Genomic DNA, 20572 nt, shown 5'->3' with positions numbered 1-20572 from the left:
GGGCTGAGGGGGGGAAGGCCACTAAAAAATTCCATTTGTAAACGGCAACCGCATTAAACCAAACTCATCTCCGGTTGTTAATGACTCACTGAGTGCCTGGGAAAGACCCTTAAGCACCCAAAACGACGAAGCTGTCAGCTGCCTGCCAGCAGATCTCTCTGCGTCTTCCTCTTCTTGCCTTTCCCCTCGCTATCTCGCTGTCCGCTTAGACTTTAAGCAAACTGGTAACAATTGACGCATTGGCCGACACTAAGACAAATGAAATCTGACGTTGCCGCTAACCGTTGCCGTTCAGCTGGCCATGTGAGTGATGGGGCAATGCTCATGTGCCAGCTGATTGGCATTTCCAGGTTGCAACAAAAGCTCGTCGGTGGCACCAACACAGCGGCCACAAATTAGTGCTAAGTGCCCCCCAAAGTGCAAGGACGATCTGTGCTGTGAATTGTACCTCGCCTCTACGTGAGGCGCAATTGTTGTGGTAAGATTTGAAAGTTGATTAATGAATGCAAACAAAAATAAGAAGAAATCCAACAAGCGAGACAGCCGGCGGCAGCGACAAGGCAATACAAGTTGACCAGACAGCAGTTTAAATGCCGTCGAGACAGCTGAGTAAAAGAGAGGAAAACAAAGAGGAAGCTGGCGGAAATGAATAAAGTGCGAATTTTTGTGTTTTCATTGCCTCTCGCTTCCACGCTCGATTCTCACTTCTCTATCGCTGTGCCTCTGTTTGAAGAATGCAATTTTGTGATGAAGAAAAATTGATTGTCGTCGTCTTGCGGGGTAAGCAAAAGGAAGCAAACAAAATAGGGGAGAGAGAGTGAAACACTGTGCCACAGTTGTAAAATAAAAGAAAATCCGAGACATTGCCGAGCAGCATCATGAATAAGGCGATTCGTCGAAGGACGACAGACGGCAGCAGCTAGTACAGAAACCAAAGGAATACAAAAAAAACACACACACAGAAAAAACAGAAGAAAAAAAAATTAATATTTGTTCAAATTGCGGCAAAGAAAAATCGTTCAGTCTAAAGTTCAATAGTGCGTAAAATAAATTGTTTCCGTTTTTAATATGCGATAGAGTCGATAGAACATAGAGAGTCGAGAACATTGCTTAAAGCCAAGTTGAGTCTGTGTATCGACGAGTTGAAGCATAATTTCGATTGAATTTAAAGTGCTCATGCTTTATGCAGCGGCTGATAATCAATTTGTCACTTTGGCCCAGTGTTTTGCATACCAAAACTCAATTAAATGGCAAACACACACACACACACACACACAGAGACAGAGTTGCAGTTACATCGTTACAATTACATTTAGAGTTTGCCACAGTTGCAACTGCGTCTGTCGCGGCAACTGCAAATGCACAGATTTATGCGTAGCGTATCGCCAATGTCTGTGCATATATCTATATATACTATATATATATTCTACAATATTTTTGCATGAATTATGAATTGTGTAAATTGTGCACACACACACATAGACAGACAGAGAGAGAGAGAGAAAAAGAGATACATTGAACCGCGCTGTGCGTGTGGATTGTCGTTACTTGTCGCCAGAGTTGCCAAGTGGCGTGTAGGCCAAACCGCCGCGCCAGCTGCGCGTTTTGGTAGGGTAACCCCAAAAACGAGGGACACATAACTTTATAGACCGAGACCCAGAGTCAGAGTCAGAGTCAGATTCAGAGTCGAGAAGCAGAGCCTACAGAGTACAAAATTTAAATCACTGCGTGGCCTCGAGTGCTTTTTGTTACAATTTACGCTTTATGGGTGACATTTTACAATTTACTTTGTCGCAAAAGCACTTTGCTAGTGTGTGTGTGTGTCTGTTTGATACATATATGTATCAGTTACTGTGTGAGTGTGTGCGACTAAAAGCGAAATGGGCAATATAAATTATACAGTTATGTGCAGTTACTGCGACTCCGCAATGCGTTTTGCCCTTGCCTTTGCGTCTGATATTGCTGCAGCTGCAGCTTGTAATGTCCCTAGTTTCCCGACAAGCCAAAATATTACCAGGCCCGTAAATTTGCCAAAATTAAATCAGAGAGAGAAAGAGTTGAAGATGTAAAAAGATTCAGAGAGAGAGAGAGGCATAGAAAGTGGAACTACAATTAGAAGTCATCCATAATGTGCAAGTCTGTTGTCCTTGAATATAAGAAACAAATATATAAAACAATCGATATATTCTATATTCTTTATATTATATTTTATATTTATTTTATATATTCCACATTTTATATTATATATTTTATATTCTTTAATCTATTCTTATATTTAATCCCATATCATAAAACTCTTTTCAATTTATATTTTCACTTTATTTCCTTGGGATATGGATGGCCATTACTTCACTCTGACAGAATCTGACAGTCAGAACACGATATATGAGCCGCTTGCCAGAATGAGATTTCAGTCCATTATTATTATTTGAGTTATTCAAGTTATTTCGCGGTACATTAAATCGCAGTTTGCCAAGCAGTCATAACTCATTGAGGCATTTGCCTGCCCATCCATACCTTCTTGCATTGATCGTCCATCATAATCCACAATTATGCATGTCGTCAAGTGGACACAAAAAGAGTCCTTATTTTGCATTTTTAAAGTGTAATTAAATTTGCGTAGTTAAGTTATTTGCTTAAATGTGTTTTATGTTAAATTCTGTTTATTTAAATACCCTTTTCATATTTATCACTGCTTCACAGTTTTTGTTTTCTGTGTTTATTTGTGTTTTATGGACTATTTGCTTAACGGGTAAGTTAGTTAGTTAATTTTTGTGCGGTTGGAGCATATTTTAATTAAAAAATATTAATAATTAGCATAGCTAAAACGCTAAAGTGCAAAAATGAGCCGAAGCGTGGGAGTGGCAAGCAAAGTCGACATCGCATCGTATCTGTGTAAAATACATTAAAGGAGCATAAAAATTCATTACGAGGCCGTTGGCGATGGCGGCAAAATCTACAGCTACAGCTACAGCCACGTCTATGGCAGTTGCCAAACAAATTATCGTTAGCCAAGTTAAAAGCCAAAAATGGTGGCAGCCTACAAGCAACGTCAACAACAAAACATACCAAATGAAAATGTCGCACTGCAGCCCGAAGGAAAGGCAAACAACAGACCAAAAAAAAAAAAATATCCCAAAAATGTTACTCCACACAATTTAGAACAAACAAACACACGGGGGAAGTAAGTAAACGCAACGCAGAGCAAGAGAATAAAAGAGGGAGAGAGGGATGGAAATATGGCAGATGGAGCTGGAAATGTAGACATAATCAATGGACACGTCGAGCTGTAACTTTTTATATGAACTCGCTCCCACCTGCAGCTTCATTTCCTGCCACTTCTCTCACTCTCAGCATCAACTCGAACTTCAACTCCAACTCGACTTCGAGGTGAAGCTCATCAAGCAGCTGTAGTCCCTGGTCGGGTACTTATTTCCATTATCTGACACACCTATTTAAACATTTAAAGCGCCAAGTGTGACCCCCATTAGGCGGCACCTAACCAGGACAAACTCGCCCCAAAATGTGCATAAATATTTCACTTATTTCGTTTTTACTGCCCCGTTGTTGTTGCTCATTCTGATGAGTTTTCCTTTCGCTGTTGTTGTTGTCGTTGTTGTTGCTTTTGGTGCTTGGGTCGTCTTGAGCATGTGGACATCAATTTATTTAGTGCGAGCTCAAAAGCAACCGAAAATTTGCACATTCCGGATATAAACGAAGACCACCCAACAAGGACCCCCCGTCGCACTCCAGTTGACTGTGCTCTGTGGGTTATGCTATCCCATCGATGGTTGAAATTGTCTCGGGTGGCGTCTAAAACTGTCGCCCAAAAGGTGCTTAGGTGCTTTTTGTTTAATGCAGCACCATGGCCGTCACATTATGACTCGAGCTGCCAAACTGGCGACTGTCGATATTATTTTAGGCTTTTGTCTTCGACTCAAAAGGTATTTCAAAGCTGTCGCCTTGACTTAACATGACTCATTGTCCAGTTAGTTTTGATCAGATTTATATTCTCTTAATTGGCAATTGGTTGTGCTTTTGCTGTTCACACAGACTACGCTTTGCTGTATAGAGCATTTGAAGATGGTTCGTTGGAAAAGCAGCTTCCAGCAGCTTGTAAAATGCACACTTCAATCATTGGCAATGTAATTTTAAGACATGCTTGACCTCTTCTCGAATGCCATCAACATTGCGCTCAAATCAACTTGACCGACCAGTCTCGTGTATATTACTCATGCGCCCCGTATGACTTCGTCTGACGACGCTGTGGCACTTTACTAAACCCTCTAATTGGCTTAAACAATGCCCTAATTTTCTGCGCGTTGCCACAAGAACAACAACAACAACAACACAAACAGCAACAACAGCAACAATAATAATAACAACAATAAACAATGCGCTATTGTTGTGTGTGTGTGAGTGTGTGTGTGTGCGATGATGATATGAAGACACACCCGTCATGCACTTCATTACGAAGGGAATATTTTTAGCCTCATTTTAGTTAAAGACGCTTAAGCACGTTATAACTCTGCCCTCCCCCTGCATTGTTGCTGTTGTTGCTGTTGCTATTGTTGTTGAGGTTGCTGTTTCTGTCGCTGCACAGTCCAATTTGACGCTGATTTACCTAACAAGCGACGTCCAAAGAACAAAAGGCAAATGGCAAAATGCGAAATGCGAAAGGGAGCGACGAGAACACAAGGAATCCTGTTTTTGTTTTCATTTAAAGTGATTTTAAAAATTCAAAGGGCAATTGTCTTGACAAAGACACACACACACACACACACATCAAATAGACACACACACATGCACAATCACTCATACACGTGCATAGGACTTACTAGAAGAAGCTGTTCTCATGGGCTACGAAAGAAAAGCGGCCCTTGGCTCGGGTTCTTGCGTCGCGAAGAGCTCGCTTGGCTCCCATTGTTTACGTCACTTTTGTTATTATACACACTTGTTGTACTTGTTGTTGTTGTTTTTATTGTGGCTGTTGTTTTTGTTGTTGCTGTCACATTTAAACACATGCAACACGCAGCCATTGGATTGCCACTGCGAGACAGAGAATGCGCTTACAGTAAGCTGTCTCCTGGACAACAGCACCTCAGTCTGCAATTTCTTTCCCCCAACACACACACACACACTACTATAACTGCATTCATGTGTGTGTGTGTGTAATGGCGCTGATTCTTATGCTAAACAGAACAATGATAATGTCGCATGCTAAATTGCATGCAATTATGTATTTTTCTTATTTTTGTTGACACTTTTCGCCCCGTTTCTCCTTCGCTCCTCATTCGTTTCACCTCAACGCTCATTACCCCAACTACGCTCTGTTTTTTACCACCACCAACAACAACAACAACAGAATCCGAGAACTGTCATTGCGGTGTTCGTTTTTGTTTTCTGCTCCCCTCCCACTTGCTCTTGGTATGCCACGTTCCTGTTCCATGTTCTTCAGTAATTATGACTTCAAAATGCTGCAAATGAGTGGGGCTCAGCTTACAGTGGCTCCCGTATGTGAGTGTACCTCGAAGCGAGGTAGAGTGAGAGGCTGGACTAAGGGTGTGTATGTACTGCATAGTCTGCAAAATGCCACTGCGTTTCCACGGACTAACTTGGCTATTATTAGCGAACACACACACACATAGTCACATATACATATATGTATGTATTTATATATGCAATTAAGTGCACCCACACAGCCGCATTGATGCATTCAACTGACATTTTGTTGTCTTTTGACTGCAGCGTTTATTACCATTTTATTTGATTACGCCAAAAATAGAGCATGTATATAATTAAAGCTTAACTCGCACTGAACCGTTGAGCTTTGCTTTGACATTTTATATTAATATATGCACCTTTGCATCAACGAATAATCCAATCAATATGGTATAACAAGTATTCACTCTACTAACTGATGCTATTAGTCACGCGCTTAACACTCAAACCCAAAAATACTACAACAACAAAAAAAAAAAAAAAACGTAATCACTGTGTCGCCTAGCTATCAATTTATTTAAATTTCAATTGTACTTCATGGCGTATACGTTATATTTGAAATATTTTGTTCAAGCGTATACTTAATACGCAAAAGTGATCAAATATCGATTATTGTCTATCTCGTTATTCGCTGTTTTTATTCTTTTATTTTTTATTATAATTATACTTACATATATTAAGAGAACAATTGAAATTGTACTGCATAAGCGTATACTTAATATTGAAAGTGATCAAGTTTGATCGAACTACATATGTCGATCTTGTTATGCTCTGTTTTTTACTCTTCTTTTGTTTACTATCAATACTTATGTAAAGAGAATATTTTAAAATTGTAAAATAAATATAGAGAGAATGCACTAAAATTTGTTTTGCAAAAACAGAAGACACAAATACTAATTTGATATAAATATTTCTTTATTCTTGACTTTTTATCTTAAAAATTTGAATGGAAATGTATTTGATTTTACATAGTTTCAAATTTTTTTGAAATGCATTAAACAACTTTACTTTCAGCTTCAAAATCGTGTCTGTTGAGCTATGTTACAAAATAGATGCAGCTAGCTCTTTGCATTTGTTCTGTGCTCGTTCAGACAGCATTTTAATGTTCATCAGTACGTATAACAGTTTCGCAGCTTAGGGCACAAAAATACTGGGAAAATTGCCTTGCATGAGCTGCATAGAATATTTTTCGAAGTTGCCTTTAAAGCAAAAGCTAGAAACAAAGCAAATATATTTATAAATTGATAATAAATACAATTAAAGATGATAAAATATATATTTCGAAATAAATTAAAGCTTAAGAAATTATTATAAAATAATATTTTAGTAAATATTTCTAAGTTAAACTATGAAAAATTCAAATTTTGTTGGTCTTCAGTTCAGGTTTTGCGCCCAATTCGATGTTGATTCGGCGCACTAACTCAAATCGATGCTGTGTCGTCGTGAGAAAGGACGAAGAGCATAGCTATGGTAGAAAAGGCAGCAAACGAAACAAGTTTGGTGGACGACGAGGACGAGGACGACGAGAATGACAACTGACGAAGGAAGGAGAGAAGAGCAGCGCGTGCTCGAGGTGGCACTAGTGAGTGAATGAGAGCGAGCAATTCGTGAATATTTTATGAACGAGCGCGTGTTACTCGAGAGTCGAGAATCGAGAATCGAGAGTGGAGAATCGCGAAGGGGGCTCGCTCGCTCGCTCGCTTAGGCGACACAAATAACGGGACTCTGGTAATTGGCAGCGTCGGGCCACAAAATCTCCTCCTCGCCTTCGCCGCCGGCGTCCTCGTCCTGTTCATCGTCGGTGCTCATATATAACTCGCTGTCGTAACTCGCCTCGTCGGAGAGAAATGTAGGGAAACGCATCCCGACAACGGCAACGACGACGTCGTCGTCGATGTCGACGGCGCCGATGAGGAAGACGTCGTCGTCGTCGTCGTCGTCGTCGTTTGTATCCACTGCCTACGCGGATCGCTCGCTGGCAGCGGCAACCGTTTGTCCGCCTGCCATGTCCTGGCCAAAGGATAACGGAACGGCGCCGCCGTCATCGTCGTCGTCGTCGTCGGCAGCGGCAGCGCTTTTCACAGTTTTTGGCCAATGCGTGTGCTGCTGGCGTTCAGTAAGAAAAGCGTCGCCTAACGGTCTAGTACGAACTCGTACCGTACGCTTTGTGTTCTTTCTGTTCTTTGGGGCATCCAAGCGACGAATTAGTCGTAAAGTCGTATATAGAGCCGTACAATCGTATTGAGCCGTACAAAATCGTTTAGAACCGTATTTTTGTGTGTGCGTTTCTCGCTCGTCTCTTGTTTCGTGCGTTACTCTCGAAACAGATCAGAAGAAGAACAGCATTCAAAAGTAATTCAAATTGTTTTCGTTATCATTATCATTATTATTTTGCACTTTTATTTGCGTTTTTTCCGTATTTCACTTCATTATGGGAACATTAAAGCATCAGGAAGGAAACTGCATGAAGTTCCTTCAACCCTGGCACAGTTTTCATTTCGACGACTGCACTGTAAATAAATTTAATGCCTTTTGCGAGCCACAAACTTTTTGGGGCGAGATTCATTAAAGTTGCATCGCTGTTTGTTGCTGTCCTTGTTATTGTTATCGTTGTTGTTGTTGTTCTTGTTGTTGTTATCACTGACACTGGGTGACTTTTAAAAGTTCACTGCGAAAACTCATCAGAGTCAGCAGCCAGCAAAATAATTTGCAAAACTCTTCGCCTTCGCCTATGCCCAAAGAAAGTTTACAAGCGACATTGAGCCGGGGATTCTCCGACTGTGTGATGACGCCTTTTATTTATAATTTTTGCAGTTCTTTTTGAGTTGTTGTATTGTACATTGAAATTGAAGAAGTCTACGTCTAACTGATTGTCTGGCATGCATATAGCGACAGCGACAGCAATAGCAACAGCAACATATGACAGCAATATTTATAATTTCCGCTGCTGCAAGAACAAGAACAACAACAACAGCAACAATAAGCAGTAGGGGAAAATAATTTGCGATTACTGGCAGTCTGGCATGCTGGCAAGCTGGCAGTCGCATACATAAAATCCTATATCCCCAAAAAATCCCATATCCAACAGTCGAATGTAACGTTGCGAAGGACAAGAAGACGGCTGTAAGGACAACGAAAAAAATTACAAGCCAAGTGCGCTCGTGTTCGTGAATTTCCGGTTGAACAAACACATAAGCAAAACGTAAAAGAAAAGCCAGCAAAAATTATAAAAATAATAAAAACAACACAGAGAAAGAGCAAGCGAGAGAGAGAGAGAGAGAGAGAGCGAGTGAGAGAGGAGAGGAGAGAGTGAAAGAGGAAGGAGCAACAGCAACAGCAACAGCATCGAAGTAGTACATAGCACAAGGGGCCATTCAGCGTGAAAGACGACGAAGTCACTGTAAGAAAAGTGAAAATACACGGAGAAAAGTTGCACAGAGCGGCAAGCATATTTCATAAGTTTACACACACACACACACACACACACAGAAGCACAAAAAACACAGTCACACAGAGAGCCACAGACACAGTCATATAACATAGCCCGGAGCCAGTTAGAGCAAAGTCGAGGCAAAGTCATATATGTGAGAGAAGGAAAGAGCGAAGCAGCAGCTGGAGACGGAGACAGAGTACGAGACGTTGGCGGTGGCGACAAAGGCTAACGCTCGACCTTTGGCACAGGGTTCAGCAAGTGCAGCAGAGGACACGAACACGGACACAACGAGGCGAGGTCAACAAATCAATAGAAACAAAGCGCACAGCCCGAAAGCAATTGGACACTAGCAACAACAACAAGTAGAAGCACAGTCGCAACACAAAAAAAAAAAAACCACCAAAATTCACTCTCAAATTATGCTGGCCATGTCGACCTTAATGATGCCCGCGCCGACTATAGCCATGGGGGCCCCGCAGATCACGATGGGCCCCCACAAGCCACCGGAAACGAAATTGCTTGCCATACATCCAGCTGCAGCAGCAGCAGCCGCTGCCGCCCAGCAACAGCAACAGCAATCCGTGACAGCTGCTCATCTGCAGCACAATGGCCAACAGCAACATCCACAACAGCAGCAGCAGCAACAACAACAGCATCAACAGCAGCAGCAAATGCAACAGCAGCAATCGAATGCACAGCAGCAGCAGCAAATTGTTGGCAGCAACTCAAAACCAGGTGAGCGAAAATAAATTTAAGAATTTAGTAAAATGAGTAATAGGTATTTAATTTTAATTTTACAATTATTTAATTTTTTTGTCAAATATAACTTTAAAAAAATCCAAAATACTGCTGGCAGAAATTTGAAATATTTATTAAAACTGAAGTGTGGTGCTTTACAACGGAAATTGTCTAGACAATGTTATTAAATTTGAAATCTGCTCTCAATATAAAAATGCTTGAAAATATTTACATTCTGTGCTTGCAAATATGTTTTTCAATCTGAATGTGAAAGAACTCAGCCGACCAGTGCAATTGAAGTGATGGAACACGATTAGTCAATCAGTTTTCTGTCTGTGCTCCAAAGCATTGTTCCCAGAGAGAGAAAGACAAATTTGAGCAATTACTTCACTCAGTAACAGCCGTTGTACGACTGCGACGAGACAGTTGCAAATACAATTTTGTTGGAATACTAAAATAAATACATACATATAAAAATAGAAATACGAAAGTACACAAAAATTGTGTATGCAAAACGAGTAAGCTGAGGCAACCATGCATGACATTCAATTAGAATATTTTTTTGGGGCAGGTTGGGTAAAACGAAAATTCCAATAAGTCATAATTTTTAACAGACATTTTCAGTTTCAGTTCTCGAAAGTCATTTGAAATGTAAGTTACAATTCGCACACCGAAAATTTCGCATTGCCAGAGAAATAACACAAAAATTGCACACGCATTTCTCAAATGAATTATTGTGGACAGGCCACAGACCGGAATACAGACAGACAGACAGGCAGGCAGGAAAGCAGGGTGAAAGGGAGGGAGGCCTAAATGTCAAGCGTTGGCATTACAAGCATAAATATCAGTTACAATTTTCATATTCCCAACCACAAATATACAATTTGATACTTGCCAGTGTGCTAGATTTTGGTGGCATTGCAAAATGAAACGTGGGAGGGAAAGTTGCACAAACGAGGAGATTTACAACTTAAAAACAACTTAAGCCAAAACTTGGTAACAAAACGCAGGCCTAGAGCCAGAGAGATGCTACAATTGCTTGGCCAATTCCTGAGCCTGACAGGCAGAAAACCGGAAGTAACGGCTCAGGAAGCTGTATGAAAATGAAACGTTGGCAAAGCTAGCCTTGTGCTGTGTGTGGGTGTGTGTGTGAAGCGAGGACGCTCTGCCAGCTTAAGACTGTAATGAAAATGAAAAATGAAAATGAAAAATGGAAAATGTATAGTTAAAATATAGTGCAAACTAAGACCTCGTCTCGCTCACAGCAGCAAAGGCAACTTGAAAATGAATTTAATTATGGCAAAAAAGTGAAAATTTCCACACTTGAGTCTGCGAAGTTTTGCCTTTTGCGAAAGGAAACTCAACAACGGAACGAGACAGACAACAAGACGGAGAGACAGGCAGACAGACAGGCGGGCGGAGGCGTTGATGAGCGCGTGCGAAAAGTGTGAGGAAATTGTTAGACAACACAAGGCATAAATAAGAAAACCGACTACAAAAAGCTCAGCAAGAAAGTGAAGTGCCCATCTCCGACAACAGAATTGAAGAAGAAAATTTCTGAGAGTGTGTATGAGCAAAAAGTAAGCCAAATTGTGGGCATTGTGATTACTTTTTTGTTGTAGCGCATTTGTTGTTGTTTTGATTGCAAACCAACAATAACAATAACAACAATGACTACGACGAAGACGACAATTGACTTTGCAATGAGGCGCACTTAGACGCTAATTAGTAGAGCTAGAAAAACAGTTGAGTAGCAACGGGACGCACATTGATTAGCACTCCAGATAGAACACAGAGAGAGAGAGAAAGCGAGCTGCTGAAATGATTGCAAATTGAAAATTAAGCACGCTGCAAATTTCCAATTCAAATATGCAGCATGCCACAGGGCAAGGGACATGGAGACAGCGAGACACCGCAGCCAAGCAGCCAAAGCAGCTGCAACTGAAACTGTGGCCAACTTGTGCACACACACGCAGAAATACAAATACAAATACGACACACATGCATTTAAATTTATACATAGACATGTATACTAAAGATGTATACACATAGACAAATATGTATACACAGCAAGCAAAGCAAGCAGCGAGTGAGTGCAGTATACGGTGCATGAACTTTTGAGCAGCACTTGCAAACACACACACCCACCAACACACACACCCACACACATACACACATAGAGAAAGCAGTTACACCTATGCGAAGCAGCAAAAACAAACTGCGAGATTTGAAGTGCCGCTGCAGGAGCCGTCGAGGCAAAGCCAACAAGTGCCAGCGATGGTGACTAAAGCAAGAGACACTAACCGACAACAATTACAACAACAACTGCAACAACTTTAGCCCACAACTACAGTGGAGATTGCTTAAGAACAATAAGCGGTTTAACTACTTCAAAGTGCGGCTCAAAACTTGGGAACATTTATATAAAAAGATAACATTTCATTTTCAATATTTACTTTAAATTTCATTCACTATTTTAATAATTTAATTTCAAGTTATCCTAAGAAAAATAAGACAACATTTTAATGACAATATTTATGTCAAATTTCAGTCTCTAATACTTTGTTTTCAAATATAGAAAAATATGAAAATTCTATTTATATTATTTATATTACATTTCACTTTAATAGAGTGAATACTTTAAAGTGCTGTTCAGACTAATGCGCTTTCTTTTAAAATATTTCACCGAAAAACACAAAATTCCATTAGCAATATTTATTTTAAATTTCATTCAATATTCATGCTGTCTATGTGTCATTTCTCAATTGCAATATTTTGCAAAACTAAGCACTTGTAATGCTCATCTTGCATTCTATTCTAAGCTCTGTTAATCTTTAAGGTTTACAAGCTTGCCACCTTTTCGTATTCACAACTCAATCTGAAATTACTTAAGCTGCACTCTTTAAGCAGCCTTCACTGTATAGTGCGATGCTGCACTTGGTTCTGTGTTTCTTTGGCATCATGCGAAACGGCGTGAACAACTGTGGAGGAAGCTTCACTGGCGGTGCTTCACTTTCGCTTTGCACAGTGCAGAGAGATGGCGACAGCGACAGCAAAACTTTTAAATTGGTTGGCAACACTTGCCACACACTCACATATATAGTAACACCCACTAACACACACATACAGAGAGAGAGAGACTCGCACACACACACAATGACAGAGAGATGCATGTAAAATGTTTGTTTTGGAAATGAATTTGGAAAATTTTCGTTCTGTATGTTTGTGTGTGTGTGTGGACTGCGCGAAAAGCGGGCGAGAAAGCAGCAAGAAAGTCAAAGCCAATTCGTAGGTGAGGAGGGGAAAGAGAAGTGGGCGTTAGACAGCGTAACAGCGGCACCTCAACGTAATTTGCCAGCAAATCATTGGAAAAGCGTTGGCAGAGAGTGAGAAAGAGTCAGAGGCAAAAGCGAATTGCTAGCAACGCCGAAAAGTATGCAATGGCAAATGTGATACATAAATACACACACACACACATATGCGATCTGTGTGCATGAGTGTGGGTGTAAAAACCACTAAAGTGAAATGCATTTATCGACCGCAAAGCGTTCGAAATGAAATCTGTTTAAGGGATTTTAATACTCTTGCGAACGTGCTGCCTCCGTCAAAGTGTTTGTATGTGTGTCTCTGTGTGTGTGTGTGTTTCAGACTGCATGTGTATGTGTGAGAGTGGCAAGGACTGGCAGGCGAACACAAAAAGTCAATGAATTCGTTTGGCGAATTGAAAAATTAATTCAGTTGCCGTCGCTGGCGTCGATAAGTAGAAGAAAGAAAACTTTACACGCCGCACTCAGTTCATGTGTCTTTATCTTCACTTCACTCTCTCTCTACGAATGTGTGTGTGGGTGTTTGAGCTTTTTACTTACTAATGATTTCTCATTTCGCTTACGGTATTTTCTGTGTTATTTGCGCTTTTTGTCTTACTCTGCTGTTTCACAGCCAAACGAACCGACCCCAAACCCCGAACCCCGAATCCAACCCTCCACGCTTTGTAAGCCTTGAAACACTGAGGCCAAATTACTCACTGCCGTTGTTGTGGATTTTCCTCATTTCGCTCGCTTTACTCAGCCAAAACCAAGAACAAAACAACGACTGCCACTGCCACTGCCACTGCGACTGCGACTGTAACACAAGTAGCAAAACGAAAGAGAAGGAAATTAAGCAAAAAGCGCAAAGATTTATTTCGCTTTGATCAAAATTAAATGAATTGATTTTAATACGCCCCGTGGGCAAGATATTTCCTACGTTGGCCAAATGAAAACGCATAAAAAAACGTAGCGAGAGAGAAGCTGGCTATGGTTTGTACGCTGCCAGTGGGCGTGCCACACCGCCGCCCATTACAATTGAGTAGCTTTCGCTGTAGTTGTTGTGGCTCTGGCTCTCTTTTTCTTTCTCTCTATCAGCGACTTTACAGCTCTGGCCTTAAAGATACACAATAAATTCTGCTTGAGCTAAGCACTTGATGCAGCGTCCTCAGAGATGTTGAATAAAAAAGCTAGACTAGAAATTAATTCTGCATTACTTTAAGTAAAGAAACAATAAAGAAGTTTGAAGTTCAATCATACAAAAGAACTTTATTCTATCAATACCGTCTAGACCTTTTAAATAGTTAAATAAAAAATAAACGTTTAAAATCAATTCTGAATGGAAGTTAAATATAAAAGTATGGCTTCAAATTAATTCTGTTAACATTTTTTATTACTTTAAGCAAATAAAAACAAAAGTTTCGAAAAGGGCTTTAGCTAATGCTGAAAAGAACCGTCTATACTTGCATTGAATTTGTGGCAAGCTTCCATTATTGTAAACGATCTGAATTAAATAGTTATATACACATCAAAGCCAGGCTACAATTTAATGTTGTATGCAGTCTGCATTACTCTAAGCCAAGAATAAAGGAGCTTGGAGCTCAACAGTAAAAGAGACAAAAGTAATTTAGTCATTTATTGCTAACGATCCGACTAAAGAAGTTATATATAAAGTTAAGGCTATCAATGAATAGTGTAAACTATCTGCTTTACTTCAAGGAAACAAAAATAAAACGGGTTTAAAGTTCAATCTCAAAATATAACTTTAATCTATCAATACTTCAAAGCGCCGTCTAGACTTTCAAAGTATTTGTGGCAAGTTGCATTTATTGCTAACGATCCCATTGAAATTGCTTGAATTGTTATTCAATTTATTTCCATGGCAAGCACAAATGAAAAACAATTTGTCAGTTGGATTTTTTTTTGCAGTTTTGTAGCCGCATTCGATCTTGATTTTGTTACAATTTTTTGGTCCGCGGCAAACTGACAATTTGAAATAGAAAAAAAATGAGAAGGGAATACACACATTTCCTTCAGTTTTTTTTTTGTGCGCTTTCGTGTCAAATGAAAAGTTAACATTTCATTGCCCAATTCAGTTGACATTTGGCAGTCGCATTCGCATAGAAAATGAGGTTCACAATTCGCGTCCAGTCGCCTTCTTTCTTTTTTGCCCAGCATTTTGGCTGTTTTTGCCGGCAATGGCAGCAGCCAACAACATCAACTCGATTTCCAAAATTCAGACATTTGACAGCGGCGACGTCGTCGTTGTATTTGTCGCCCTTTTGTCTGTCACTTTTGGACTCCCTTTCCTTCCTCTCCACCCTTTGTCAGTTGTGCTCTTTCTCTATACATTCCCAATAAAAGTGTCGATTTACAGATCGCAGCACCGCTGGGAGCAAAAGCCACCTACTTCAGTCTCGCTCAACACTTTTGGCACAATTTAAATTTCATGCATTTTTCATTAATGCCAACGAGAGTAGAACATAAAAAGGTTGACCACCACAGAGCCTTTGGCCATTTGATGGCCTCACAACGACGTGCCCAGTGCCCAGTGCCTCGGACTTTGGTCCATCTTAAATGCCCATCTGTTTTACGGTTGTCCATATAACAAAAACACAATAACTTGAGCACAGTTCCACGAACCATTTACAATTCGCTTCTGCATTCCCTTTGCATCGCTTTCGCTGTATCGATTTTGAGTGTCGCCTGCCATTCAAATGGCTTTTATTTGGCTCCCAGACTTGACTTGAATCCCGATCTCCTCGCTTTCGTCGCTGACTTTGGCACGTTTTAATGCATTTGCGGCAGCAGGAGTTTTGACTACGTGTGCACTTTTGCTTAACCCGGCATTGTTTGTTGTTGTTGTTGTTGTTCTGTTGTTGTTTTGTAGTTTTCTTTATATATTATTCTGATGGAATTTTAGAGCAGCGCCTGAGCAATGGTCCCGAATTTTATGCGCTGTGCGTGTTCGCATTTGTTTTCTCTTAATTGTTGGGATTTTCCACTCTCTCTCACTCTCATTGACACATGCAAGGGGGATGCGCAGAGATATGTATGTAAATAATAATTTATGAAAATCCAAATAGTTTTTAAAAAGGTAGCAACTCCTCCTCCCTGGAGTAATGCAAACAGTAGCCGAAAATACAAATATAATGCTAAATAAAAACAGAATGTTGGTAAATAAAGCAGGCGCACACACTATGCGAGTCTTCTGGACTCGGGATTGGACTGCCATGGACACAGGCCATAAAAAGTGCTAAGTAAACACATGTGCGACTAACCACGCCCCCCTGCGCCTGCACATAGTGTAAACACATAAATTTATGCATTTTCAATGGAGAACTGTTAGCATAAATTTACGACCCCCAAAAAAAAAATGATGCAAAAAAAAGAAAATAGCAGGCAACTAAAAAACATTAACAGGACTCGGGCGGAGTCGGCATCCTGCCTGAGACGCAGACTGAGGTTGAGGTTGAAGCTGGCAAAGCCAACAGTAAAAGCAAAGCCAAATGTTTATAAAAAACCGAAAAAAAAACGAGAAGGACAAAATAGAGTAAAGCGTAACAAAACAAAACAAAGCAGAAATAGCGTTAAAGCAACGCAAAGCAAACAGTCAAAAGCTCGACAACAGCAGCAACAACAACAACAACAACAAAAAAGAAGAAAGAGAAAACGCAAACAAACAAACAAAAAACAAACACTGCAAAAAGGCAATTCACCAAAAAACACAAGCCATGGGTCAGTCAAGAGAGAGAGAGAGAGAAGAGCAGGAAGCTGGGGCACTGAGGGCTGAAGGCTGAGGGCTGAGGGCATAGGCTGCTCTATGAACTGGCGTGGGCGAGACTCCTGGGGGTCAGTTGGGTACGGGGGTGGGAGGGGGGTTTGGGGGAAAGGACATGGCACAAAAAACTTGAAGCATCTGACTGCAAATTTTTCGTGCTTTAAAAAGGTTCACACAAATCCAATCATTGAATCAATAAACGGCGACAAGTGCCACAGCATCGATGTTGCTGCTGCTGCTACTGCTGTGTGTGTGTGAGTGCTTAAGTGTGTGTGTGTTGGAGTGTGTGTGTGGGTAAGTGTGTATTCGTGTGGTCGCTAACTGCTGCCAATTGCAACACACAAAATGGTAGACAGCGAAATGCACAATGATTGCGTTTTCGTCACATGTGTGAAGAATGTAGGTCTGTATATGTGTGTGTATTTGTGTGAGAGAGTGTGTATGTTGGTTCTGGCGATCTTTCTGCCCGATTGCATACGAAAACCGCTTGTTAGCAGCTGACACAATGCAGCACCAGTTGCCGTTAAAAGCTTATTTTTTTTTTGGGAAAATTGAAGAGTTTGGGCAACTGAAAAAAGAATATCGAAAAACGTTAAATTGATTATACATTTTTATTAAGGAAACTGAATTGAGATCATTTATTAACTTTTAAGCAACTTAAAGATTATGTATTAACATACCAAAACTTTGAATATATTCCGAGCTTCCAAGGTATTAAAAGAATTCTTTTAATATTTATATAACAGCAATCTTTGAATCTCAAAGTTTCAATATTAATCGAACTCCAAAGAAAGAGCAAAACACTTTCAATATTGTATAGTGATTTATCGTTATTCATTACTATTTTTTTTACATCCATCGAGTGTTTATATTAAACAATCTTATCAATTTTGCATTTCCATATTCAAACCAGAGCTTCGACATTGAGATTTCCCCATGAATGCATAATTAAAAGTATTGCAGTCCAGTTGCCTTTCGCTTTGAGTCGTATTTGCTGAGCCTTGGCCACAGAATATAATTGCAAACCTGACTGTAATCCCGGCAAATACAGCAACTGTCCCCAATTGGAGCTCGACAACCAATCGAAGCAACCTTCGCACTTTTGCGGTTCAAAATGTTGTTGGCATTCATATTGAAGATGCGGTTCGAAGTAGTGTCAATAAGCAGGCAAAGCGCAGAGCTAAGGGAGGAGCAAAAGGTAGCAAACCATTCGACGGATGCACAAACATTTGGCTAGTGGCAAATGCAGAAAACGGCATGTGGCAAATGGGAATCGAAGAGAGAGAGAGAGAGTTGAAGTCAAAACGATGCCGGAAATGCCATTGAAAATAGTTTAAAATTGCACCGAAAAAGGATATTGGGCTAAGCCAGTTGCGCACAGCAGCTTACTCAGCCCTTTCTCTAGAACTCCCTCTCTCTCTCTCTATCTTTAGCTGTCTCTTTTCGTTGCTGTGTGTATTTGTGTACCACATGCACTTCCGGCTGGCTTCTTTATGCTTTATTTTCTCCCGATGTACGCCGTGCTGTGCCACTGCGTGTGCAAACTGTGTTCCCCATTGCTTGATTTTCTATTTGCCAACTCGACTCACAGCTCGCTGGCTGCCTGGCTCACTGGCTGACTGGATGCTTATGGAAATCCGCATGATGATTGCATATCCTTGGCTGCATGAAAACGAGGGACTCTGCCATATCCCTAATTCCATCGTCGTCGTCGTCGTCGTCGTTGCACCGAAACTTTGCGTTCATTTGGTTGGTTCTCCCGTTATTTTCTTTTTAGCTTTCAAGCTGGCAAAACTTTTACTTTACTCGGTTTTTCCTATTTTTCCTTGGCGCTGAGGCTGAGTCAGAGTCGGAGTCGGAGTCGGAGGCAGCGTCCTGCCAAAGTGTTTCTCTTCTTGCATTTGAAGAGCTTTTTCTTAATGTCACTTATGCATAAGTTCCTATGAGTTTGCCCACACACACACACATACAAACACACACGGAGGTCGCCTCATGTTTGCTTGCGGATAAGTGCAACGAGCACGACACACGCGTCCCAGCTGTGTGTGTGTGTTTGTATATGCGACTAACTTGACGGCACATCCTCTGTGGGGATTTACAAGTGCTTAGTTCTATGTCGCAAAAAAACGCTTTAATATTATTATATTTTCTTTTCAATGCACTTGGCATTTGCAGCACACTTGGCTTGGCTTTTCTTTTCTCAGCTATTTTGCAGCTCTATCTTTTCACTGACGCGAAATTAAATTAAACGAAATGCTGCTGCCAAAAATAAGATACAAATGCAAAGCGTCCAATACAAATTGACTACAATAGCGCGAGGGCTTAAAGGCGCACGAGAATCATAAATAAGCAGCACACAAACACACACGCCTTGATGTATTACATGTGTTGGCATTATTTACTTAACTCTCAGCTCTATTTTTGCCGCTCCAAAAAGTCAAAGTCTACTTTTGTGCGGCAGCCGCAGCTATTAGTGCAACAGTAGCAACAACAATGCCTCACACACTCACTCAGCTAGCTAGCTGAGCGAAGAAGCCATGAAGAAGACATTAAGACACAGCATGCGTTACTTACACACACACACACATACACACATACATAGAATGGAATGTATACATGGACTTGGACATGGCCTCGCCTGGGCGTAAGAAGAAAGAAATATAATGCCAACATAACATTTAATCCAAGAAATTCCATATCGTAGTCAGTGGGGAAGCGAGCACAGTCAAGAAAAAAGTATGCGCACAGTGGTGTCAGCTAACACAAAGCGCAAACGTAAATAGAATTTGACTTTAAGCGCATTAAATTCGAGTTTATTAATAGTTATTTAGTGAAGAACTTATGAATTTAATTTGTATCTATATTAGAGAGAAAAAGGTCTTATCTACAACTAATATTAATAGTTGTTTAATATCGATTTCATTCTTTTGAATTGTATTCGCAAAAGAGAATTCTTTCTTATAAGTAACTTTAATTATTTTTGACGTTAAAAGATTTCACTTTAAGCGCATTAAGTTGGAGTTTATTAATAGTTATTTAGTAAAGAACTTATAATTTCATTTGTATTTATGTTGAAGAGAAATAAGTCTTATCTACAACTAATATTAATAGTTGTTTAATATTGATTTCATTCTTTTGAATTGTATTTACAAAAGAGAATTATTTCTTATAAGTAACTTTAATTATTCTTGACGTTGACAGATTTCGCTTTTAACGCATTAAATTGGAGTTTATTAATAGTTGTGTAATATTGGCTTAATTTCTTTGTTTTTACATTTGTATATTAAGAAAATTTCTGAGCCATTTCTAACTATAAGTTCTAGCCAAAGTTTTAATAGTTGTTTTTTATTTATTAAATTCATTTGAATTGCATTTGAAAAAGAGAATTCTTTCCTATAAGAAACTTTAATTATTTTTGACGTAAATAGATTTGACTTGAAATTCATTAAATTGGACTTTATTGAAAGTTTTTTAATATTGGCATTTTTTGTTGAAGAAAATTCTATGTTATTTCTCAATTTAATTCATTATTATTTATATTAATTTAATTAAAGAGTATTCTTCCTTATGTCGCACTACAATTTAATTCTTTTCTATTGAATTTGCTTTTAAGGAAACTTATTAATAGTTGTTTAATATAGATTTAACAAATTTGAATTGCATTTGATAAAGCGAATTCTTGCTTATCTCAAACTTCTATAACTTTCATAGCTTAAGCAGTGTGCTTTGGCACTCGTGTCTAATGCTTGGATGATCATTGCAATGGTCCCCAGCTCAGGCAGCATAATGTTTATTTCCACTGTGCTTATCTGG

The 20572-nt window shown here is 39.8% G+C and overlaps 1 protein-coding gene across 3 annotated transcripts in view; it reads left to right on the top strand.

Annotated features, from left to right (window-relative positions):
- Positions 1-9291: 9291 nt before the first annotated feature.
- Positions 9292-20572, top strand: part of LOC117574018 (nucleolysin TIAR) — an 87754-nt gene continuing 76473 nt past the window's right edge. For all 3 annotated transcript variants that reach the window (XM_034257606.2, XM_052006767.1, XM_052006766.1), the window contains exon 1: positions 9292-9670. In XM_034257606.2, the coding sequence (XP_034113497.2) occupies positions 9355-9670 (316 nt within the window). In that variant the 5' untranslated portion in view covers positions 9292-9354. The remainder of the gene's footprint in view (positions 9671-20572) is intronic.

The sequence above is a fragment of the Drosophila albomicans genome, chromosome 2R, assembly GCF_009650485.2.
Source record: "Drosophila albomicans strain 15112-1751.03 chromosome 2R, ASM965048v2, whole genome shotgun sequence".
NCBI lineage: Eukaryota > Metazoa > Arthropoda > Insecta > Diptera > Drosophilidae > Drosophila > Drosophila albomicans.
This window is presented reverse-complemented; position numbering and strand designations above follow the sequence as displayed.